Source organism: Neofelis nebulosa, chromosome 18 (genome assembly GCF_028018385.1).
Source record: "Neofelis nebulosa isolate mNeoNeb1 chromosome 18, mNeoNeb1.pri, whole genome shotgun sequence".
NCBI classification, from domain to species: Eukaryota; Metazoa; Chordata; class Mammalia; order Carnivora; family Felidae; genus Neofelis; species Neofelis nebulosa.
Window position 1 is genome coordinate 43,608,150 of NC_080799.1, and position 22,938 is coordinate 43,631,087.

The following is a 22,938-nucleotide window of genomic DNA, read 5'->3' on the forward strand; positions in this document are numbered from 1 at the left end:
TTTCTGAATGGGAAACTTCACAAGGGCAAAAATCCGACATTTATAAAACACGGTGCCAGGCGTGTGGTGGAAGGATTCACACCACACACACGGGAAGACAAAGACCCGCTCCTCCCAGGAACTCACAAATTACCAGTTAACACCTGGCTACCCTCCTGATCACAAGGGGAAGCCGGCCATGGCATTTAGGCCATGTCCGTAGGATAGGTTTTCCTGCACTAACGCCTGAATACTACCTCTAGTGTGCTGGACCAAGTCCCCGGGACCCTGACTCCCTCAATCTCCGAAGGAAAGACATATATGCCTCTGCACTACTGGGGACAGCAGCCCTGAGCAGCCGGTCGCCAGCAGCCCATCTCCCGCAGAAGCTGGTGAGGGACCAAACCCAGCCTTCCCCGCATCTCCCGACAGGCTGGCAGGACAGACGCAGGCAGCTCACTCACTCTCAGGATTTCCGCCGTGATGATAAATTCCGTCTGCTTGCCCTCTGCAGACCTGGGGTTTGGCCGCGGGGCTCCCAGTCCAAACAGAATCCTGAACTTCTCCTTCAAGCCTGAATCCTTGCTTGTCGGCTTGGCCATGGTGGGCAGGGACGCACCCGAGGCCGCCTCTGCAGCGAGGAAACGAGCAGAGATCTCAGGAGCAGCTCCCCTGCACCTGCCCCGCTGCAGACCTCCGGGACCCCAGGACCCCCAGGCCTGGCCAACAGCAGGCCGGCTGCCGCGCCGCCCGACTGGGGGCACAGGGTGGAGTCCCCGACGTTCGCCCCCTCTCTCTTCCCCACGTGGGGGCGGCCTGTCGGGGGGTGGCGCCGGAAGCAGGGAGCCCCTCGCACCCGCTCTGTTTTAACACCAAGGAGCGCTCGCGGCTCCAGGCTCCGGCTGCGGTGGGCTCTGCCGAAGCCCCGCACCCGGGACACCGCGGGGTCCGCCCCCGCCGCCTCAGCGCCGAGCAGGGCCCCCCGGCGCGGCCGCCTCCCCCTGCCCCATCGGGGTCGGGCCACACCGCGGGCCAGGACGGCGCCTGCGGTCGGGACGCCGCGAGCCACTCACCCCGCGCCGCGCCCGCCGCGCGCCAGGCCGCCCCGCCGCGGAGAAGGGAGCGCACCCCCGGCAACCGCCCCCCGCCCCAAAACGGGCCGCCGCCGGAAGCTCGACCCGCACTTCCGGCGGCGGGCGGGGGCCGAGGGCGGCCGCCGAGCTTGCTGGGAGTCGTAGTTCTGGGCCGCTCTCTGGCGGAAATGCGGGGGCGAGCGTCACGTAACGTGGTCGCGGGGGCCGCCGGGAAGTGTAGTCCGCAGGACTCAAGCATGAACGCGACGGGCGTGAGGATGGTGACCCGGAGCCGCAGCCGGGGCCCGGGGGCCGGGCCGCGGGGGGGTGGGGAGAAGGCCGCGCCGCTCTGGAAGGGAGAGGCGGCTGCAGGTAGTGCCGCGCCCGGATCGGAGCCTGGGGAGAGAAACGGGGGAAGGGGCCTGCAAGGGGCTGGGATTCGGGGTCGCTCCCACGTGCGGCCCTGGCTCCCACCCTGCGCCCTGTTCCTAGGACACAGGGACAGGGGTCCCCAGGGACGGGGTCTGGGCGCTCCCACCTCCCCCATCATCGTCCTGAACTGGAAGCCTGCCCCGAGATATTCCACTTGTGCCAAGCTAGCTGTGGGCCGACCAGCCTTATCCTCATAGCTGCTTCCCTCTCAGAGAGACCAGGTGCCGCGGGCACGTGCAGCCGGAAGTCCTCTTTCCCGGCTGGCTAGCGGGTGCCTCCCGGGGGGCGTGGTCTTCGCTAGGTTTATCCTCGTAGGCATTAAGGACCTAGGAACTGTGGGGTGAGCAAGACCCACAGGTCCCTGCAACGTGCCCTGCGGGGCGGCCAGAGGGGGGTTCTCATAGGCACCCAGTGAACTTAGGGGTAGTCCAGACAGGGAGCTCCACTGTGATACAGGCATGGCGGAAGCACTGGGGCAAGAAGTCTGTGACAATGGCCGCTAGGCAGGAGCTGTGATGCTGGGGTGGAGTTTGGAGTTCGCCGCAAGTACAAGGAAAAAGCAATCACTTAAACAGAAGTGATGCAGTCTGTTTTTGGGCCAGAAATTTCTCTCTGGCACAGTGTGGAAACTAGATTGGGGGGGTGGGGCACCATGGCAGAGGCTGTTGGTAAAGTCCTCCTGTGCTAACGCAGACTTGGTCAGGAAGGCAGTGGTGTAAGGAGGGCTGAGTCGTCCAAGTGTGGCCTGCAGAGGCCAGAGCACCCCCGCTGCGGTAGATGGTTGTGGAGTGAATGATGCTGGGTGAGTAGCAGGTAGGGCACCACCCACACCCCACCCTCACCTGTGGCCCCTGCTGAAGGCTCGGAATGGCACTATTTGCAGAAGGAAGGAAGAGCCCCAGCCCTTCGAGGCATCGGCGGAAGACACAAAAACTGAACGTGGCCTACGATCGCGAGGAAGAAGACACCAAACCCCCCAGGGCACCAAGCTGGGAGCCCCGGGACTGGCGGCAGCAGCTGCTGAACATCCGCGCCATGAGGAGCGGGAAGGACGCACCTGTGGACTGGCTGGGGGTTGAGCACTGCTACGACTCCGACGCACCCCCAAAGGTAGGCCGGGGCCCCAGCCGCCTGGGGACGCCCTTCTGGACGAGATGCCTGCTTCCTCTCAGGCCTCGGGCGGGGCACAGCCTGACACGTGGCAGCTCGTGGCTGACGCCCTCACCTGCAGGACCTGGAGCGCCCGCCGGCATCACCTGCTTCATGGTGGCCGCTCAGCAGGCCGGGACTACCTGTGCCCCGGGCTTCCTGCTCCGTCTCCTGCCAGCAGAGGCCCAGGCGCAGCAGGCCAGCTGGGTAGTGTTTGCTGAGAGTTCCTTCCACTTCATGGCCTGGAGTCTGATCCTTAGACGAAGTCGCTTCTAATCCCAGCCCTGCTGCCAGGGACCTGGGTGCATGTAGATGTTTGGGCTTCATCTGCTCACGTGTGACACGGATGGTGTTAACTCACGAAGCAGTCACAGGCACACGTACAGCCGTTGGCTGTCGAGCACCCACGTGCCAAGTGGGATTCTAAGCGCTGCGATCGTTCGCTTAAACCTTCCAGTGATCCTGTGAGGTAGATACCGTGGTTGTCCCCATGTCACATGTGAGAAAACAGAACAACGCCAGGCCGGACCCCGCATGCACTCGGTTGGCCAGGGTGGGTGGAAGGTGGACGTCCTACGGGTTGCCCAGGGTCACAGGTGGAGGTGGTACAGGGTTTGGCTGGGGCCCAGCCCACAGTGAGCGCCCGGGACCTGCCACTCCCCTGGTCCCTGTCACTGTGCAAGCAGGTGCGGAGGTACCAGGTGCTGCTGTCGCTGATGCTCTCCAGCCAAACCAAAGACCAGGTGACAGCGGGTGCCATGCAGCGGCTGCGGGCTCGGGGCCTGACAGTGGACAGCATCCTGCAGACGGATGACAGCACGCTGGGCACGCTCATCTACCCCGTCGGCTTCTGGAGGGTGAGCCCACCGGCCTGGAGGCTGGGGTGCCACCGGCCTGGGAAAGATGTCAGGAAGCTGAGGGGAGACCGTGGGGGTGCAGGAGGCCAGGTGGGGCATCTCAGGCCACGGGGACCTGGATGTGAGTTCCCGCTGGAGCCCCTGCCCCACTGACCAGCAGATGGACCCAGGGCTGTGGGGCCTCCCTCCTTGGCCTTTCCTGTTTGCAGCCCACCCCTTCCTTCCTCCACCTCCCCACCCAGCTGACTGGCGCTTCCTTTCCTCCCTGAGGCTACCCACCTCTCCCTTTGTTTACTCCAAGCCTCCCTGGAGTGCGTCACCCTCCTCTCTGGAGCCCCAGCAGGCCATGGAGCACTGGGTGGCGAGTGGGCGGATCTGTTGAAGGCAGCCAGGCGGGTGGGGCCGCTTCCCCTTGGCACTGGCGTGGGCCGCAGTTTTGTCAGATGGTTTTTAAATAGCCCTCTCCACGCAGGCACAGAATGGGAACCACCCAGCTGGCCTGGCGGCTGGAGGGGGAGCCCCAGGCTCCAGCCTTCCTTCCTGAAGGCCCAGGTGCTGCTGAGCCATGGCCGGCCCGCTTAGCCTACTTGGTTTCTGGGAGAATGACGGGGCAGGGGACCTGGGCTAGACCCCACACACATGTCATTGGCCCAGGCGGGTGGGAAGCAGACAGGCTCATTCCCTCGGCTCATTCTCACCTCCTGGCAGGATGATGCAGACAAGTGCCTCTGAGGGTGTCTTGGGCAGGTGACAGGCAGCTCTGGGCACCTGTGGCTCTGCCTCGGGACTCCACTGTCCACTTCCAGGGCTGACCGCCCCTTCCACCTTTCAGAGCAAGGTAAAGTACATCAAGCAGACCAGTGCCATCCTGCAGCAGCGCTATGGCGGGGACATCCCAGATTCTGTGGCAGAGCTCGTGGCACTGCCAGGCGTTGGACCCAAGATGGCACACTTGGCCATGGCGGTGGCCTGGGGCACCGTGTCAGGCATCGGTGAGTGGCATACACCCACAAGGAGGGTGGGGCAGGGTTAGCTGCCGTCGGGGCTCCCCACGTCCTGTGATCTGCAACCCCAGCTCATGTCTCCTCACCCCCAGCTTAGCCCAAAGGGTCAGAAAGATGTTTCCAGCACTGAGCTGGGCCTGCCTCGCCTGTAGATGGGTACTCGTGGGAGGAGATCCTATGTGCTGAGCACCTACTGTGTGCTGGGCTCTGAGAGGCCCTGGGGACGGACTCAAGGTCTGTGCGTGGCATTGTCGGAGCTGGCCCAGTCTGGGGCAGCTGAGCAGACTTCCTGAGGCGGTGATAACTCAGTCAAGAGCTGAGGATTGAGGCGGGGCTGGCCAGGCAGAAGGAACAGCATCCACAAAGCCGTCAGATGGGAGAAAGACCGGTAGGAGGCTCAAGAACGGGCATAGGCAGGGGAGGTACGGTAAAGGCAGGGGGAGCCTGGGGAAGGAGAAAGGGCTGGGGATACAGGGAGGAGGAGCTGGGGGGGGGATCCCCTCCTGGAATCCATTTCCTGACATTGGTGGCCCTCCAAATGAAGACAGACCCCAGTTAGGGTGTTGCTAATGTTTCAGATCTTTGCCCAGAGTGTTGGGGCTTCTGAGGCCAGGCAGCGGTAGCCTGGCCAGCCCAGAAACCAGGGCTTGACCTTGATTTCTCTGTGTGCCCCCACCCCAGGCTCCTCTGGAGCTCCTGCAGGAGCTGGGGAGGAGGTGGGAACTTCCCCAGCGCTTCCCTGGCTACTAAAGCCTGGTCCCTGGGGTGGGGACCCTTCTGAGCACTGCGCCCAGATGGAAGGGCAGCACAGGGCTGAGGGCCCTGACTGTGAAGTTAAAGCTGGAGCCCCGGCAGCCCCAGAGACTGGCACTGGGCCAGGCAGGGGGCCAGGTCAGAGCCTCCCCGCTCCCCACTACCCCCACAGGCTTCTGCAGCCGCCAGCCTCTCAGCAGATACTTGAGCTTATCTTGACAGTGGCTGTCCTCAGCTGCCTGAGTCCCAGGAGGGGTCCCGCAAGGCTCCTGGGGGAAGGGCCCACAGCCCAGGCGACCCGACTTTGGGAGCAGCAGACACACCAGGAAGAAGTGTCAGATGTCACCTTTTCTGGTTGTCTGTGGGCATGGCCACCTGTAAGGGGAAACTGGGAAGGGTAGGCCTCTGGGTGACAGGCGACGTGGTCACCTCTATGTTACAGAGGAGGAAACTGAGGGTTGGTAACCCACCAGTGCGATCCCTATGCCTGTGTGCTCTCCCTGTGCTCCCAGGGTGCCCTCCGTCAGGGTCTGGGGAGGGCCTGAACCTTTTTCCAGACTATCAGTAGCCGGGGGGAAGGGAACAGACGTGGGACTCACTTTCTCTTTTGCGAAGTAGAGACAAGGCGGGGACTGCCGCTGGCAGCAAGGAGGAAGCCCCCGTGAGCAGGTGCCCAGGCCGAGCCCTGCGGTGGACCAAGCCAAGCCCTGGGGTGGAGCAGGGGCTGTGGCCCAAGTAGATGACAGCTGCAGGTGGCCTGGCCACGCTCCCTCTGTCCCGACCGTGCAGTGGCAGGTGCAAGCTCTGTGGCTCGGGACCTCGAGCCAACCCTCTGGACCCAGCTGTGACCACCCGGCCTGGCGCCCACAGCCGGTGCCTAGACCAGGAGGCACTGCTGCACCCCAGGTGGAGGGCCCAAGCCCTGTGGCTCAAACCCACCCTCTGTGCAGTTCTGGGCCCTGCATGGGAGCCCAGGGCCGAGGTGGGCCTGGGGCTCTGGGCAGGGACTGGGGCCGTCGGGGCCGGCAGGCGTGCCCTGTGCTAAGCAGGTCCTGTCTGCAAGCAGCGGTGGACACGCATGTGCACAGAATTGCCAACAGACTCGGGTGGACCAAGACAGCGACCAATTCCCCGGAGAAGACTCGTGCTGCCCTGGAGGAGTGGCTGCCCCGGTGCGGCAGGGTAGGGGCGGGCAGGGCTCCCCTCAGTCAGCCGCCCTTGCTGACGCCCCCCTCCACCTTCACAGGGAGCTGTGGGGCGAGATCAACGGACTGTTGGTGGGCTTCGGCCAGCAGACTTGTCTGCCCGTCCACCCACGCTGCCAGGGCTGCCTCAACCGGACGCTGTGCCCAGCCGCGCGGGGCCTCTGAGGACCATGGTGCTTCGGCCCCGGATGCCGTTCTGGGTAGTGCGCTGCGTGCCTTTGCTGGGGAGCACCAGCCTGTTTGTAATAAAGCTTGGGAGTTGTTTGCAGTTGGGGTCTGAGTTTGGTTTTGGTTTTGGTTTTTTTTTTTTAAGTTTATTTATCTTGAGAGAGAGCACAAGCAGGGGAGAGGCAGAGAGAAGGAGAGACAGAATCCCAAGCAGACTCTTTGCTGGCACAGAGCCTGATGCAGGGATTGAACTCACAAACTGCAAGATCATGACCCGAGCCGAGGTCAAGAGTCGGACGCTTAACTGACTGTGCCACCCAGGTGCCCCCGGGGGTCTGGCTGTTTTACCCCAGGGGTTTGGGGACAGACTGGGAAGTACGTGCAGGAGCTGTGTTGCCTCTGCTCTGGTGTCTGAACTGGGCTGCCTGGGAGGCTGGAATGAGGATGTGACAATCTGGGCTCTGTACTGGGTTGGGGGAGGGGTGGCGGTGACAGATGTGCAGCAGTCAGAGGAGATGGGTCGTGGGAGCCAGCTGCAGCCAGCTGCTGGGAAACCCGCGGGAGACATGGGCCTCCTCCCTCCTGGGACACACGCCCCCCTCCTGAACTTGTGCGCTCTGACAGCCCTCTGCCAGGAGGCCCTGCCCTGTGTTTACAGAGCCACCCAGCCTCCAAAGTAACACCAACAGGCCCAGGCTGGGAGCCACAGGGCATGAGACCCGACCTGTGTGTACCTGCAGGGGTGGCACCAGGGCAGAGGGAGCGCAGGGAGTGTCAAGGACCTGGGAGGCACTGAGGGCAACTTGCTGGGGGAGGGGCAAGGGGGAGGCTGACAAGAGCCCCAGAGTGTACCAGTGAAGTGGGGGGAGGGACAAGGAGCTGAGAGGGGTCAGGCTTGGCCGCCTGGCGGATACAGTGGAAAGAGGCTTAGGAATGGGACCCCGCTTCCAGCAGCTGAAGACGAGTTTCCCCGGGGCCGCTGCCCAGACCACAGCCCCCCACCCGCAAGCAAGGGCTCAGGAAGGACAGAGGCGGCCAAGGGTCTGAGGAAGGCCTGTTTATTCCGAGGGCGCGCATGCGCTATGGCTTACAGGGCAAACAGCAATATCGGTCGGGTTCAGAGCAGGGAGGAGAGGGAGAGCGGGTGGCGTCTCCTGGGGGCAGGCAGTCTCTCCCCCAGCCTCAGGGCTGTGGCGCAGGGACAAGAGGCCTGTCCAGAGGCCACCCTCTTCAGGGACACGGGGCCTCTATCCTCAGGCCCCTGGGAGCCCAGGCCCTGTGCCCTAGACCAGTTCAGCGGGGACATGGGAGGCCTGGCTTAGTGACCCCCCCCCTGACCCCCACAGCAGGGACAGGGGCAGAGGGGCAGCTCCTACAGCCACATCTGGCCTCCCAGCCTCACCTTGGAGCCCCCACACTCACAGCCCGGTCCCCCTCCATCTCTCTGTCCCTGAACGTGCCCGGGACTCCCAGTTCAGAGGACTGCTGTTGAGGAGTGGGGAGGACGTGGTTTGCAGAGAAAGGTTTGTTTTATTGCAATTACTTAGAGAGCGCGTCCTAAGGGTGTGGGGGTGGGGGCGGGGGTGGGACTCTGGTATTAAGTGGAAACATGTGTGGAGCTGGAGCTCTGTGTTTTTTTTTTTTCTTTCTTTTTTGGAAGAAAAGCAAAAACAAAAATTCCTTTAAGTCAGCAGGCCCGGGCAGAGCAGCAAGGGCCGGGCCACGGTCACCACTGCCTCTCCCTCTCCCTCTCTCACATCTGGCAGGCGGGGGCGGGGGGGGCCCTCTCCCCTCTCCCCTCTCCAGCACCCAGCAGGTAGGGGGGCAGGACGGGGCGCACTGGGGCGCACATTGGTTCCTGGATAGCAGTGGGCCCAGCACGGCTTCAAGGGGGTGAGGAGGCACCCCCTCCAGTCCACTGAGGCCTGGGGAACTCGGGGCTGGGCCCGTGCGGGGAGGAGGCTGGGTCGCCGGCAAACAGGCCGGGGGGTGCTCAGAAGTTGCTGAAGATCTCGCGCTTCCGGTTCCAGTCCATCTGCGGTGCCCGCTTGTTGACCCGGGTGGCTCTCGCCTTCTCCTTGGCCTCGGCCGCCGTGGGGCTCAGGTGGAGGCCACTCTCCTGAAAGGGGTCACGTTTCCAGGTGCTGCTGTCCTGGGGGCAAGCAGAGTGGGCAGGTGGCCAGAGTGAGCCCTGGACCCGAGCCCTCAGTCAGGTTACCCTACCCAGGAAGCTCACACCAGAGGCCTGCCGACGGGGCCGGGGTGGCAGGCCCAAGAGGGCTTCCTGGAGGTGGTGACCCCACTGCCTAGGCCGACAGCTCCACAAACACCCACCCCCAAGGCCTCTGACCCCCCCAGCGTGTGATCGCGGCAGTGGAGACGGGCAGGCACTTGCTACCTCAGTGTCCTTGTCTAAGCCAAGCAGATCACTTCGGGACGAACACGCCGAGCCACCATTGAGCTGGGAAACCAAGGGCAAGGCGTGGCTTCAGGGACCCTGCCCAGGAGCCCGTGCACACACACGCGCGCGCAAGCATGCCTACGTGCACGTCAGAGCTGCACTCATGCTTCCGCTTGGCGGTAGGCACGGAGCCTCTACTGTGCTGCAGGCCCAGCCCGGGCAGGACGCTGGACAGCCAGCGGTGAGCAGGCAGGTGGCCTGGCCCTGGCCGGCTCACGACGGGAATCACCCCCAGGAGCATCACCTGGGATGAAATCAGGGGCTGCTTCCCAAGAAGACACTGAGTGTGACTCCAGGTCGCCAGCCAGCAGTGGGCAGAGGGAACGGCACAGCCAGGCGCCCCACGGAGCCGGGGTGTGGCTGGCCCAAGACAGGCCCCACGGCGGACGTCAAAGCTACGAGGGGTTGGGCAAGAGTGAGCCCCATGATCGTACCGACACAAGCAGACCTCGAGCTGGTGGGGGGGCTCTGTCCAGCCTGTGGGTCCCCAGAGGCCCCCACTGGGGTCTCCTGTGCCCACCCTGTCCACTCCCGGCCTCTCACCTGGGCAGGGCTGGTCCCGTTGGTGACGGGTGACGGCAGTGGACCTGTGGGGACAGTGTGTCAGAGGCTGCCCAGCCCCCCACGCTCCACCACGTCCCCAGGCAGCGGCCCACCTTCCACATGCTCCTCGGTGGGTGTGACCCGTAGCCGCCTGAAGTGCTCGTCCGTCTCAGGGTCCACCACCAGCAGCCGGGCCTCATCCTCTCGCGCCTTGATGCTGGAGACCACCTCCGCGTGGCGCAGCCCCTCCACGTTCTGCCCGTTCACCTGCCGCCAGCAGCATGGGGTCAGCGCTGCCTGAGGTCAGGCCCCCAAAGGCCCCCTGAGCCACCTGGCCAGGTGTGGCATCAAATATTCATCAACATTGTCACCAGCCGTGGCAGCAAGAGGAATCCCAGCTCAGGTTCCCAGCATGTTCCCTCCTCCAGCAAGGACCTCCCTGCCCAGACACACACGCAGGGGACACGGGCCAGAGATGCACTCGGGGTGGGGGACACGGGCCCAGACACACACTCAGAGGACAGGGGCATAGACACACACGTGTGTGTGTGTATGTGTGTGTGTGTGTGTGTGTGTGTGTGTGTGTGACAGGTACCTCGATGAGTCGGTCCTGGGCACGGAGGCCGGAGTGAGCGGCAGGCGAGCCCGGGTCCACAGAGCGGATATACTGTCCCGGCCGGGACTTGTCACTGTGCAGGTTGAACCCGTAGCCTTGGGGGCCCTTTCGCAGGTGGCAGAGCCGAGGGCGTAGCTCCCTGGGGGGTCCACTGACATCCTGCAGGCACAAAAGACCAGGTTCCGCACTGCTCTCCCACCCCCCTTGAAGCCACCGACCCAGCCCCTAAGGCCTCTGGGCCCCAGCATGCAGCTGCAGGGGAGGTGGGCCAGAGGGATCCCCAACCCCACACCCAGCGGCCCCAGGTCTCAGGGACAAATAGTGCACCCATGCCTGCCCCCGCCCCCTGCCCCCTGAGGCTGCCTATGACAGAGCTCCAGCCGCAGGTCCTAAGCAAAGCCTCAATTTCCAAATCCAAAAACAACTTCAGGACCAGGGGCTTTGCAGGGGTGCTGCCAGAGTCAGCTGAAGGGCAGCGGAGAGCACAGGTGAGGGTAGTAGAAGCCAGGTGAGATAGCTGCCACTCGTGACAGTGTCCTGGGGCCACTGTCCCTGGGGGCCCTGCCCGTGCAGCCCCTCCCCACCCCCTCCCCGAGTGCCGGGCTGACGTTGTCTGTTCTCCCAGCGGCCTCCATAGGCCAGTGCGATGTGTTTGCTTTCACATTCCAGAGCAAGCTGCGGCCACCCCCACCCCCACGGGGCCCAGAGACAGGGCACACGGGCTGCAGCCAAAGCCAAGTGAGAAGGCCAAGGGTGGGACCTGCCCTCCTACCCTCCCAGCCAGAACACAGAAGGCCACTAGTGCCCCCAGAGTCCCCCCACCCTGCCTCTGACAACCCAGGGCCTTGCCTCGCTTTACCTCTGGCATCCTGCAGCAGGGCTCCGGGTCAGGGGCCGTGCAGGCAGGGGCCGGGCCCCAGGACCCCCACCCAGCCACAGCCTGGGGCAGTGACCGCAGTGCTGAGCGGCTAGCGGCTGACGGTGCTCAATTAAACATGGCCGGTGGCCGGAGTGCGCGGGCGGGCAGGCAGCTCAGGTTTCCCGGGACGCCCAGGACGCCCGGGACTCGAGTGTGCCTGCAGGTGAGCGTGTGCAGGGTGGGGGCGCTCCCGGGGTCCCCTCCGTTACCCTCCACCTACCCCTGCCCTCAGGGAAGGTCTCCAAGCTTTGGGCACCTGCCTCTTGCAGCCCAGGCCACCCCCTGACCACTCCAGACCCCAGGCCTGTGAGCTTGTTCCAAGTCTCAAACCTGACCGTGAGTGCCCTAACCTGCTAGTCGGCCCGGCTGGAGGACCAAGTACAGCTTTTATCACAGGGCAGGTGCCCTGCCCTGGCTCCGGGCCCCCCGCTTGTCCCAAACACCCTCTTCCTGCCCAGCCTGCACCCCTCCTCTGGGACCCCGGTCCCCAAAGCCTGCCCAGACATGCCCTCCGGATCCCCACTGCAGGCCACTACCTGGCCCCATGACCCCAGGAACTCAAACAGGGCTACAGTTCCTTGGTCCCAGGGCTTGGGCTGGGCAACATGGGCAGAACGTATGGGCGTGAGGCCCCCAAGTTCTCCAGGGCCCTGTCGCACAGACTCATCCGCTCTCCCAGACACACCTGGAAGTGCCCATCCCTTGCAGGCTGTCAGAGCAGAGAGGCCCCGAGGCTGGCTGGTCCGGAGCAGGGCCAGGGCCGGGGTTACACACATTTCGCAAGTGCACATGCAGAGGCACGCGGTCAGAGACGGGACATCTAAACACACACGGCTCACAAACACGCTACCCGGCGACACGTGCGTGCGAGGACAGCCCAGCCCCCTTGGCGCTACAGACTCTTCTCACGCCCTCCACAGCGACCTCCCTGGCAGGTCTCTCAAGGCCCCCAAACAGGAAGCAGGACTGCGGGAGCATCTGGGGCCACGACGCCAGGCTGAAGTCACATCCGGGTTTGGGACCATCCTGGCCATCTCCCTGCCTCAACCCGGCTCGGCCACAGCTCACCAACACCAGCCAAGAGGCTTCTCCTGAAGTCTTGCCTAAATTCCCCTCTTGGATCCAGGGACCAACAAACCCGGCACCGGACCCTCCAGTTGAGAGGCTGGGACGTGGGGGACCAGGCAGCGGAGAGGCCCAAGGAGAGGCCCCGAGAAGAGAAGAGAAGCAGCGGGTCAGGAGGGGGCGCAGGCAGGCCCTAGCGCATTGCTCAAATTCCTCAATGCCTGTCCTGGCTCCAAGCACTTCCTGCCACCTCCCAGCCAGGCCCTCGGGCTCCCACGGGCTCCCACGGGCCCCTGGCCGGGCAGCCCAGAGCTGGACAAGCCCTGGTCTCACAGCTCAGCCCGCGACCAGACAAAGAAGCTGGCATGGGGGTATACCCCCGGAGCTGAGCTGTGCCCCCTCCCCCCACATGGTGACTCACCAGCCCTGGCAGAGAAGGGCCCCCATTGTTGCTCTGGGTCCAGCCGGCTTGCACCAGGGGGCCCCAAGTGCCCTCTCCTGACCCTGGGGGACATGGGCTAAGCTGGTTGCCGGGGTCCTCTTGGTCCATGCTGCCCCCACCCAGCCCCCACCCAGCCTGACCTGCACAAGCCCCCAGGATGGGCTCTGTGGAGGGGCTCCTGGAGCTGGGGCTGCTGCTGTGGCATCCCGAGAGCGGGCCATGGGAGGCAGGACAGAGTGGCAGGCAACGAGCGTCCAGCTGGAGTGGCCTGAGCTCTCTGGCCAGCCCAGGCCACCACCCCATTTATCCACCTCCCACTGTGGGCCCCCGGCTCCCCAGGGAGGGGTGGGGACAGGGGCACTGAGTCACTTTGGGGAGCAGGGTGGTGGCTGGGTTCCCCCCCGCCATGCTCGGGCCCCAGCTAGGCACCCCCTACTGGCTAGCTTTCAGTCTCAAGAAAGGAAGGAAGGAAGCTGCTGGAAGGCCCTGCCCTGCTCCCAGGACCCGAGGCTGGGGAGACAGGGAGGCAAGGGAGGGGACCCCGGCGCCAGAACGGAAGACAGAACAGAGCCCTCTGGTAGTTACTAGGTCCCATGCAGGGCCACCCCCTGAAGGACTCTCCCCCTTACTCACAGCCCCCAAGGGCCTCCAGAATGTGGGTGGGGGCCCGGGGTCTGTCACCACCTCCACGGCCCTGGTGCTGCGAGCCGTCCCGTCTGTTTGGGGGCTGTCCCCTATCGTCATGGTCGGGATCAGCTGCGCTGCAGCTGCAGGGCCACCCGAGCCTGGTCTGGCCGGGGCTGAGTCACCACCACCGACTAGGACCCCGCAGCACCCCAACGGGAGGGGCCAGCCGCATTAGTGGACTCCGCAGCCGGCATGGAGGAAAGGGAACCATGACTCCCAGCTTGGCCCTAAGCAGACCGCATGAGTCCCACCCGGTCCCCCTGCCCCATTGCACCGGAGCTCTGTTGGAGCGTGGCCGGGTGTGTAAGCATCACCCTCCCAGGCACCCTGACGGCTAGTTAGTCCTGTGCAGGTCGGCCGGGGCCCGGCTCTTCCTTCTGACACTCTGAGCTCAACTGATCGGACACCGGGTCTCTGACCGGGAGGCTGTGGGGGTACACCCTGTCCCCTGAGCCTCCCCTGACCTTCTGGACTCCCTGTCCCCAGGCCAGCCCCCACCACAGAGCCCCTGCCACTCAGGCCCCACTTTGTTCCTCTAAAAATACACCCAGAGGAAGCCCCCTCCTAGGGCTTCCTGTAGCTCCCAGAGCCTGAAATAGCAGAGGGGGAAGGTCCCACCCAAGGACAAGGTGCCTCAACACCCCACCCTCCAGATAAGGCCCGAGGGCGGATCTTTCCACAGGAAGGCGAATTCAGCGTTTGTGTCTAACTCAATGGATAAACGCCTAGGGGGAAGGGCACTTCCTCCTGGAGGTAAGATGCCCAAAGGAGGCCCTACTCCAACTGTAGGCCTGCAAGGCCAGGGGCCCGGGCCAGCCAGTGCCCCCTCCCAGGACCTCCTTGAAAGCACATACCTGACCCTGATGCCCCCTATTCGGGCCATGACCACCCCTGAGGGTTCACGCGCAGACCTGTGCGCATGCTGGCTTCCCACCTGAAAAGCCATCTGCCCCCCAGGACAGACACCGTAGCGTCCGGTCACCAGCACCACCAGCTCACACGGGAGGCACACGCACCCAGAAACCCTGCACACACAGAAACTTCAGATCTCACGCCACCTAGGGCAGCTGGTTCTCAAAGTGGGATCTGGGGAAACCCCTGGGATTGGATCCCTTGAAGACATTTCCCTTGGGGTACCTGGATGGTTCAGTCAGCTGAGCATCCGACTTTTGATTTTGGCTCGGATCATGAACCCAGGGTCTTGGGATCGAGCCCCGTGTTGGGCTCTGTGCTCAGATTCTCACTCTCTCTCCCTCTGCTCTTCTCCCCACCTCCTCTCAAATTCAAACAGACAAACATAAAAAGGGGTGCCTGGGCAGCTCAGTCCATTAAGCGTCGGACTCTTGGTCTTGGCTCGGGTCATGGTCTCACTGTGCTGACAGCACAGAGCCTGCTCGGGATTCTCTCTCTCCTTCTCTTTCTGTGCTCCTGCCCTGCACACACATGTGTTCTCTCTCTCTCTAATTAAAAGAGAGAGAGAGAGAGAGAGAGAGAGAGAGAGAGAGAGAGAGAGAGAGAGAGAGAGAGTTTTCTTTAAAAAAAGGCAAAGGGGGCATGAGGGACAACAACCTTGGGGCTTCAAGAGGGCAGAGTAAGCGTGATGAGGCTCTTCCTCTCGGCCTCCCCCAGGGGGCCACCCCCAAGTTCTGCCACCCGGAAGGAGGTCCACACGCACGTTAATTCCACCTCTTCCACCCTGGAGTGGAGGCAGGAAAGGAGAAGCACCCCAACCGCTGTAGACCCCAAGCTGAAGACTTAGCTTAGAGTATCCTCAGCTGTCCCCAACCATGTACCGCCCATGGGGAAGGACCAGCCCCTCCCTCCTAGGGCCTTCCCAGCACAAGCAGGCTCCTCAGACACACACCTGAGGCCAGCACAGAGCTAGGGACGCCCCCTCCTGGGGGACCTCTCCTCCCAGGCCCCCGGGGCCCCTCGGCCAGGCTCGACAGAGTGACCTTTCCTAGGCCAGGTAGCTCTGATGGGCATCCTGGGGAAGAGGGTTGGCGATGGGGGGCCAGGGACCAGGGCCAGGCTGCCCTGACCCCACCTGGCTTAGAACACAGGCTGAGGGCAGAAAGAGTGGCCCCACGTAGCCAAGAGGGTGGTCGCCAAGGCCCCGGAGAGGGAGAAGAAGGGATGGAGACAGGGACTTCTGGAGGTGAGCGGAGGGGGAGACCGCCTGCCGTTAAGAGGCGGAGACGGTGGAACCTGCCATACCTTCTGGCCAGCCTCAGAGCCGAGGCTGCCGGCACGTGCCCAGTCCGGCTTTGGCTCCCAGGGGTCGTGGATGGGCGGAAGCCCTCGGTGGGCCATCTCCTCAGTGCAGGTCAGCTGCCGCCTGCGGAGCTCCTCGTCCGTCTCCTTGTCCACCACCAGCAGCTGCGTCTGCGTTTCCACAGCCTTGATCCTCTGCACCACCTGGGGCGGGCAGGTTGGCGGGGAGCAGGTCAGCGGTCAGCGCTCTGGGCAGCACATGGACGGTGGCACCACCCAGGGCTGGCCCAGGATCACGGGCAGGCGGCTGGCCTGCCAGCGGTGGGCGGCTGGACCGAGAGGCCCGCCGGCTCCGCCCTCCACCCCCGGGGGCTCAGGCAGCTCCCTCCCTCTTTACCCAGGACACCCGACACAGGCTGCAGGGACTACAGAATCACTGCAGGGACTCGCCTCGGCCCAGGGTCCTGTCCGAGAAGGGCCGGGAAGCTGGATGAGGCAGCTGGTCTGGAAGGTGGTGCGTGGCTGAGCTTCAGGGTTTCAGTGTGTGCACGTGTATGCATGTGTGTGCAGGCATGCATCCATCTGCCTCAGGGTTTGCCTCTCAGTCTGAGTTTGAGGGAATAAGGGGTCTCCCTAGGTGCCAGTCTGGGGGGGGGGTCTCTGCCCACTGCTGCTCTTTTCAGTAGTGGACCACGGATGTCTAAACTGCGGCCTTGGGGTGCCTGGGTGGCTCAGTCGGTGAAGCGTCCGACTCTCGGTTTCGGCTGGAGTCATGATCTCACGGTTTGTGTGAGTTTGAGCCCCTCAACGGGCTCATGCCAACAGTGCAGATCCTGCTTGGGATTCTCTCTCCCTCTCTGCCCCTCCCCCACTCGCGCTCGCCGGCTCCGTCTCAAAATAAATAAACTTAAAAATAATAAGTAAGGGGCGCCTGGGTGGCTCAGTCGGTTGAGCGTCCGACTTCGGCTCAGGTCACGATCTCGCGGTCCGTGAGTTTGAGCCCCGCGTCAGGCTCTGGGCTGATGGCTCAGAGCCTGGAGCCTACTTCCGATTCTGTGTCTCCCTCTCTCTCTGCCCCTCCCCTGTTCATGCTCTGTCTCTCTCTGTCTCAAAAATGAATGAATGTTAAAAAAAATTAAAAAAAAAAAATAATAATAATAAGTAAGTAAACCCCTGCCTCTGAGCCTTCATTTGCCTCGGAACCATGGCCACGGACCTTTTCCTGCTAGACCTGCAGAGAGGGGAAGGCCTGGATTCCTGTGGCAAGGCCCTCGCTCGGGTACCCACACACAACCTGGTAAACAGGGTTCAGACCCAGCAGGCGGAGGCCACCTGTGGGACAACTGTGATGCTATGGCCACCTGTGCGTCTATGTGGGTGCCCGCAAAGCGTCTACATCATGTGGGTGGCCATGGGGCATGCGTGCCAGGGTGTGCCCTGCAGGGAGACAGAGCAGTGACCACTGGGCATTGGGGTGGGAAGGACAAACCCCCCCCCCACCCCAAGTCTTGGGGGAGGGCAGAGAGGGTCCCATCAGCTGCTCAGAAGTCATCAGCAGATAGGAGGGTGTGAACCAGGCCCATCTTCCCCCCGGCCCCCCTCTGATCCTGCTCTCTCAGTGAGAGCGACAGGAGGACCCCAGCACCCTGCCACTTCCTGCCTGTGGGACCCAGACAAGACACACAATGTCCTCAAGCATCAGTGTCCTCATCTGTAGAATGGGAATTGTAACTGCCTCTCTTCCCCCCTGGGACAGCATGGTCCTGCGTGTAAACTTAGAGATGGACCCCCAGAGGCCTGAGAGAAGCAGGTGCCCTTGGGGCAAGGGCGGCAGTGACTGTAAAACTGAGGCCAGATATCAGCTCTGCCAGCCCCTCCCTTGTTCCGTCAACTCAAGACCTCTGGCCCACACCCCCACCCTCCTTCAGCAAACTGCTTTATCCAGTCGACACTCTGGGTTAAAGACAGAACGGAGGCAGACAGATGGACAGACAAGGGCCCCAGGGGTAGACACAGCAGTTCGGCTGCCGGTCCAGCCAAGAAGCCATTTACTAATCTCTAGGCCCCAGGGCTAGCCACGCAGACAGGTCACAGACTCACAGGTGCTGGGGAGGACACAGAGAACCCTGAGCAGAAGGGGTGGAGGGAGGCTGGACTCAAGCCAGGTGACTCCCTGGCAAGGGGGGGGGGGGGGGGGATAGATCGTCCCCAGGAAGCAGAACTTGCAGAGAAGAGACCCTGCCTTCCCTCTGGCCCTCATCTCTAGCTGCAGGAGGCAGAGGGCCGGGGCAGTGGCCCCCGCAGGGCTGGGCAGCCTCCAACGAGACACCATCAGCCAGGACACACACGATAACTACACATATCCAGGCAGGTGGACACACAGGCTTGGACACACACACACACACACACACACACACACACCCAGGCCTATATATTCACACATACACTGTCCAGCACACAGAGCCCAGCTCACACACACACATCCCAGCATGCAGATCTGTCCACACATATACACCTAGGGGTACAGACCCGTATATTCACACACACAGTCCACGCGTGCGCACGTGCACACACACACACACACTCGCTGATACAAGCACATACAGGTGTGCCCTTATTGTGACACCCTTCTGTACACCCAGGCAGATGTGCACACACATGGGTGACCCCCAGAGGGACCTGTACACACACATACCCAGCTGTGTACACACGCACGTGTTGACACTCACAGAAAAACACTCAGGGCCCCCAGTTGCACGGAGACGCCCCCCAAGGAGACGCCCCCCAAGGTGACGGACGCCTCCATTCATTGCACACTGAGGCCCTAACAAGACTTAAGTGTCAGGGCCGAGGGCGAGGAGCCGCAGTGCAGGCCCCTCCCTGCCAGGATGCCCCCTCCGCGGGTGCAGGACCGAGCTGCCTGAGGGGCAGAGGCGAGGAAGGAGGCCGGCGGCCTCCGTGGCCACTTCCCCCACCTCCTAGCCGGAGCCCATGCAGGGCCTTGTGCGACCCCCTCGGGCCCCCGGGCAGGGCGCCGAGGCCTGGGAGCAGGCAATGCCAAGAGCGGCGGTCGTTGACGCCCCCCCCCTTCCCCCCGCCAGCTCGGGGAGGGGGCCCAGAGGGGCAGCGGGCCGGGGGCGGGGCGCGGGCACCCACCTGGTGATGCGTCTCGCCCTCCACGTTGACGCCGTTGACCTCGACCAGCCTGTCTCCGGCGCGCAGCGCGGCCGCCTCGGCCGGGGAGCCCGGCTCCACGCGCCGGATGAACTGCCCGCGGCGGCCCTTCTCGCCGTGCAGGTGGAAGCCGTAGCCGTGCTCGCCGCGGACCAGGCGGCACAGGCGCGGCCGCAGCGGCTCCGGTGAGGCCATGACGCCGGCTGCCCACCGGCCGGCCGCGGGCCGGCCACGGCGCTGACGCCTGCCGCGGGCAGGCAGGGGCGCGGGGGGCGGCGCGGAGGCGGCAGCGACGGCGCTGGGGACCCGGCGGCGCCCTCGGCTGCTCTCGCTCGGCTCTCGTCGACTCGGACTCGGGCTCCGGCTCCGGCTGCGGCGCCGCCCCCGCGCCCGCCCCTTCCCCGCCTCCTCCGTGCGGCCGCCCCCGCCCCGGCCACGGCCCTGCCTCGGCACCCTGCCAATCCCGGCGGAGGCTGCGGGGCCTAGGGACCCCCCCCCCCCCACGCCTCGGTCTTGCCCCGACTCTGGGCAGCCTCCCTGGCGCCAGCGCCTTTGCCTCCTGTTCCAGGGGCATTTATTGAGCACCTACTGTATGCGTGGCACCAAGGCGGGCTGCGGAGGTGGGGGGAGGAGTGGAGAAAGGGTCTTCAGGGTGAGGAACCGCACACAGCGGCCAGAGGGTAAGAACAAGAGCCACGGCTCTGCCCACCATCCTCAGGAAGTTTCCCCTGCTACACACACACACACACACACACACACACACACACACACCCCGGTGTCCCTGTGTCAGGATCCCTCCTGCACCCAGAGCTGCCCTGGCCCAACAGAGTCCCAGGATGGTCCAGGAGACAGAAGGAGGAGTTTGAAAGTGACAAGGCAGCAGCCCTTCCCTACATTCTGGAGGCTAGTGACTGGGCAGCGCCCTGGCCCTCCCAAAGAGACTGTGTGGACCTGTGCTGGGCACGTCCATTAAACATTACCCCCCACACTCCTCTCTTAGCCTGGGCCTCTCACTTGTGCCCCTGGTCATCCCAGGCAGAGATTAAATGTACTGAGGCCTTTGGCCTCTGACCTCTGGCTGGTGACCAGTGCTCACAGAAGCTGTTCCCAGGAGTTGGCCCCTGTGATCTCTGCCCCAGACCTCCCCTCCCTCTGTCCTTCTCCCCTAGCATCTAGCCATCCCCAGCAGGAGTACCCCTTCCCCCAACCAGACAAGAATGACAACAGAAAACCATTTATGCTTTGTTGTGGCTCTGAGTACACTTTATCTGGAACAACCCCAGGGTGCAGATCAGGGAACCAAGTTCTAAAGAGGAATGAGACCCAGGCGAGGTTCCCTGGCTCCCCTTAGGGCAGGGCTGTGAGATGCCAAGTCCACACTTTACCACCGAGCGCTTCCCCAGCCTCGGATACAGGAAGACAGCTGAGCTGCAGGCTCCCCCTCAGCCTGCCCCTGCCCCTTCCCAGCCTGCCCAGCCCCCTGCACATACCTGGTTCCCAGGGCTGAGGCTTAGCCAGCCCAGACAGTTCCCCATGGGGGCAGAGGCAGGCTCAGCTTGGGCCTAGTGCTTGCCGCTCCTTCTCCCCTCTCCAGTGCCCTCAGCCTGGGCTCCCAGCCTCCGCCCAAGCACAGAGCCCTCCTCTGGGCAGCCTCCTGGGCTGCAGCCCCTTGGGTGTCCACACCCCAGCTGCTGCCCCTAAAAGCCACTTAGGCCAAAGCTGCATGGCTGCTTCCCCACCCCCACCTCTAAGTTCCTGGCTGATGCCGCCATAGGCGTCTGTCTGCTTTTCTGTCCCGAGGCTGCCTGTCTGGCCTGTGAGTGGCCTCTCCGGACCCAACTGGTGCTGCTGCTCCCAGTGGCTGTGAGGATGGGTGTTGCAGTGCTGTCTACTATATACTATTCCTGATGGGGCTTAGGGGTCACCCCATAGCAACCAGCACCAGCCAGGACCTGCCAGGCTGTAGCTTGGGGCCACACCAGCATCTAGGGAGGTGGCTGGATGGGAGCCCCCCAGGCTGGGGGCAGAGAAGGTAGGAACCCCTGGTCCTCCGGGTTGGGAAGCTTGGACATCTCCTCCCCCCCCCCCCCCCACCCCACCCACACACATAGGACAGACACTCCCAGGATCAGCCACTGACCCTCACTGCGTCCCGCAGCCCAGGACTCAGCCAGTGAGTGACGATGGATGGGAACAGACCACCACTGGAGGCAGGCGGAATCAGGGGTGGGTGGTCATAGTCAGGGGCCAGGAACACTGCTTCACAGCATAACAAAAGGCAACAAAGTAGAGTTAATAAGGGAGGTAGGTAACACCCCAGAATAAAGGAGAGCTGCAGGTTAAGTTCCAAAGGGGGAGCAGGAATGGGGAAGAGGAGCAGGGGAAGAATGGGGGCCCGACAACAGAGGCAGGGAAGACAACCCAGCTGCTGTCCTGGGCAAACTCTCCCATGCCCTTCCTCCAGCCTCTGACTGAGAGAGAAAAGCGAGACAGAGAAACAAACCAAGGGAACAGCATGGACAGAGGCTCAGAAGAGCAGACAGAAAGGTGTTCAGGGGCTGTAAGCTGTTTGGGGTCTCCCGCGAAATGGGCCAGAGAAACTGATCATCTAGGCTGGCAGCAGGGGGAGGTCAGGTGGGAGGTGATCCCCAAGCCCCGAAGCCCTCATCGACCACTCCTGCCACCTTGCCACACAGGCCTTGCGACAGGCGGCGACGGAGACCTTTCCCGGGGATTCCCTCCGCAGAGGGTCCACCTGGGGTGTGGGTTGGCCTGGGGCTCCACTGGTGGGGAGGGGGCTTTCCTCCGAGCTCTGGCTACCTCCCAGGGGCAACGCCCCCAGCGATGGGCGGAGCCTGGGCCTGGGCGGGGACTCTGGGCTGTGGCAGTGGGCTGAGGCCTGGTCCCGAGCCAGAGGAAGGGTCGGGGGCCCGTCTGTGGGGTGGAGCCATTAGTCTGACGCCCCGGTAATGGCCCAGAGCTTCCCAGGCCGGCGCTGCCTCCCTAATGGGCATTAATGGCCCCACGGGATGACAGGACCTCGCTTATGGCCTTCGGACTACGCCAGGCTTCTCTTCAGAGCTCGAAACTGGAGCAGGCGGGGGACCAGCGCGACGGAAACTGTGATGAGAACGAGAGACCCGGAGACGAGAAGGGGAAAGAAGGGGAGAACCGCGACGACCACCGAGGGAGGCAGCGCAGGAGCCCGCCCACCCGCTCTGGGCCCGCCCACGCCCCTGCTCCCAGGGAGACTGCAGCCGGAGAGAGCAGCCGCGCAGCGCCACCTGCTGCCTGTCGCTGGGATTGCTTCATCCGAGGGGCTGGCCCAGGCCCCGCCCCTCTGGCTCCGACTCAGTTCGGCCTCCCGGGCTGGGTGGAGATTAGAGCGGGAGCGACGCACTGGGGCTCCTTGTACTGCAGGGGCACGGGGGTGCACGTAGGTGGTGGGCAGGGAAGCTGGGCCTCTGCCAAGTCCCTAATCGGCACCGCTCTTTCACCTTGGACCTGGCACCAACCTCTCTGGACTGGGGTACCTCCAGGCCTCGTGAAATCTAGCGTCTCACCAAGTGTTCCGGCACTTGTGACCAAACATTTGCAGGCCACTTGGCACCAGGCGCTGCTGAGCACTGGGGAAACATCGCTTAGATCCAAGGGCAAGCCCAGGACTGGCACAGCCCTTGAGGAGGGCATTTAAACATGGCCTGAGGCCCCAGAGTCCTTCTTCAGGGTGGACCGTGGGGCTGTTCTGGAATCTGCCCAGAGTTCCTGCTCTCTGTGTGAGGGAGGGGAGGGAGCAATGAGACTGGGGGACAGGGCAGCCCTAGACTTTGTGCACGTGGCACATGGATTTCGTGCCATCAGTGGTGGAGAGCCCTTGAGGTGTTGTGCACAGGACACGCGTGTTGTGAAAGACCAAGTTTGGCAGGAGTGGACTTGGAGTGCAGAGAGTGTGTTGACCTGAGGAGTCAGGTGGCCGCCCCTCCCCTCAGTGCAGATCCTGGAATCAGAGTCAGTAAACTTAGGGGTTGGTCGGGGCGCCCGGGTGGCTCAGTCGGTTAAGCGTCTGACTTCGGCTCAGGTCATGATCTCGCGTCTCGTGACTTCCAGCCCCGCGTTGGCCTCTGTGTTGGCAGCACACAGCCTGGAGCCTGCTTCGGATTCTGTGTCTCCCTCTCTCTCTGCCCCTCCCCTGCTCAC

General features: G+C 63.6%; 3 protein-coding genes across 27 annotated transcripts in view; 1 reads left to right on the forward strand and 2 right to left on the reverse strand.

Annotated features, from left to right (window-relative positions):
- The window catches only part of TSC2 (TSC complex subunit 2), a 35,192-nt gene extending 34,005 nt beyond the window's left edge, over positions 1-1,187 (reverse strand). For all 17 annotated transcript variants that reach the window (XR_009256436.1, XM_058710076.1, XM_058710074.1 and 14 more), the window contains exons 1-2: positions 1,053-1,187; positions 444-610 (exon numbers count right to left, since the gene is read on the reverse strand). Coding sequence is in view for 16 of the 17 variants with exons in the window: in XM_058710076.1 (XP_058566059.1) it covers positions 444-581 (138 nt within the window). In the remaining variant the exon portion in view is untranslated. The remainder of the gene's footprint in view (positions 1-443; positions 611-1,052) is intronic.
- Positions 1,188-1,225: 38 nt separating this feature from the next.
- NTHL1 (nth like DNA glycosylase 1) lies at positions 1,226-6,747 on the forward strand. Of its 4 annotated transcripts, none has more exons than XM_058710085.1 (6): positions 1,226-1,424; positions 2,368-2,594; positions 3,320-3,490; positions 4,323-4,482; positions 6,297-6,419; positions 6,494-6,747. In XM_058710085.1, exons 1-6 carry the CDS (start codon positions 1,241-1,243, stop codon positions 6,730-6,732), a joined length of 1,104 nt encoding a protein of 367 aa, XP_058566068.1. In that variant the 5' UTR covers positions 1,226-1,240; the 3' UTR covers positions 6,733-6,747. The 4 variants fall into 4 exon arrangements, with proteins under 4 accessions (XP_058566068.1, XP_058566070.1, XP_058566069.1 ...); XM_058710087.1 differs by having other exon boundaries at positions 6,314-6,419; positions 6,494-6,720; XM_058710088.1 differs by lacking the exon at positions 1,226-1,424 and adding an exon at positions 1,487-2,286.
- Positions 6,748-7,662: 915 nt separating this feature from the next.
- NHERF2 (NHERF family PDZ scaffold protein 2) lies at positions 7,663-19,102 on the reverse strand. 6 transcript variants are annotated; one of them, XM_058710089.1, is made up of 7 exons: positions 18,724-19,102; positions 15,571-15,771; positions 10,220-10,399; positions 9,738-9,891; positions 9,625-9,668; positions 9,016-9,081; positions 7,663-8,772 (listed from the first exon to the last, which is right to left on the reverse strand). In XM_058710089.1, the coding sequence occupies exons 1-7, from the start codon at positions 18,934-18,936 to the stop codon at positions 8,614-8,616; spliced, it is 1,017 nt and encodes a 338-aa protein (XP_058566072.1). In that variant the 5' UTR covers positions 18,937-19,102; the 3' UTR covers positions 7,663-8,613. The 6 variants fall into 6 exon arrangements, with proteins under 6 accessions (XP_058566072.1, XP_058566073.1, XP_058566075.1 ...); XM_058710090.1 differs by having other exon boundaries at positions 9,019-9,081; positions 18,724-19,100; XM_058710092.1 differs by lacking the exons at positions 15,571-15,771; positions 18,724-19,102 and adding exons at positions 12,646-12,728; positions 12,807-14,798.
- Between the last annotated feature and the right edge of the window lie 3,836 nt (positions 19,103-22,938).

Excerpts from the sequence above, each read along its gene's own strand:
- NTHL1 (XM_058710085.1), top strand. The coding sequence starts at position 1,241 with ATGCGGGGGCGAGCGTCACGTAACGTGGTCGCGGGGGCCGCCGGGAAG. Across the intron at positions 2,595-3,319 it reads ACTCCGACGCACCCCCAAAG|GTGCGGAGGTACCAGGTGCT; the intron begins GTAGGCCGGGGC and ends CTGTGCAAGCAG. Across the intron at positions 6,420-6,493 it reads CTGGAGGAGTGGCTGCCCCG|GGAGCTGTGGGGCGAGATCA; the intron begins GTGCGGCAGGGT and ends CCACCTTCACAG.
- NHERF2 (XM_058710089.1), bottom strand. The coding sequence starts at position 18,936 with ATGGCCTCACCGGAGCCGCTGCGGCCGCGCCTGTGCCGCCTGGTCCGC. Across the intron at positions 10,400-15,570 it reads GCTCTGAGGCTGGCCAGAAG|GATGTCAGTGGACCCCCCAG; the intron begins GTATGGCAGGTT and ends TTGTGCCTGCAG. Across the intron at positions 9,892-10,219 it reads CCCAGGACCGACTCATCGAG|GTGAACGGGCAGAACGTGGA; the intron begins GTACCTGTCACA and ends TGCTGGCGGCAG.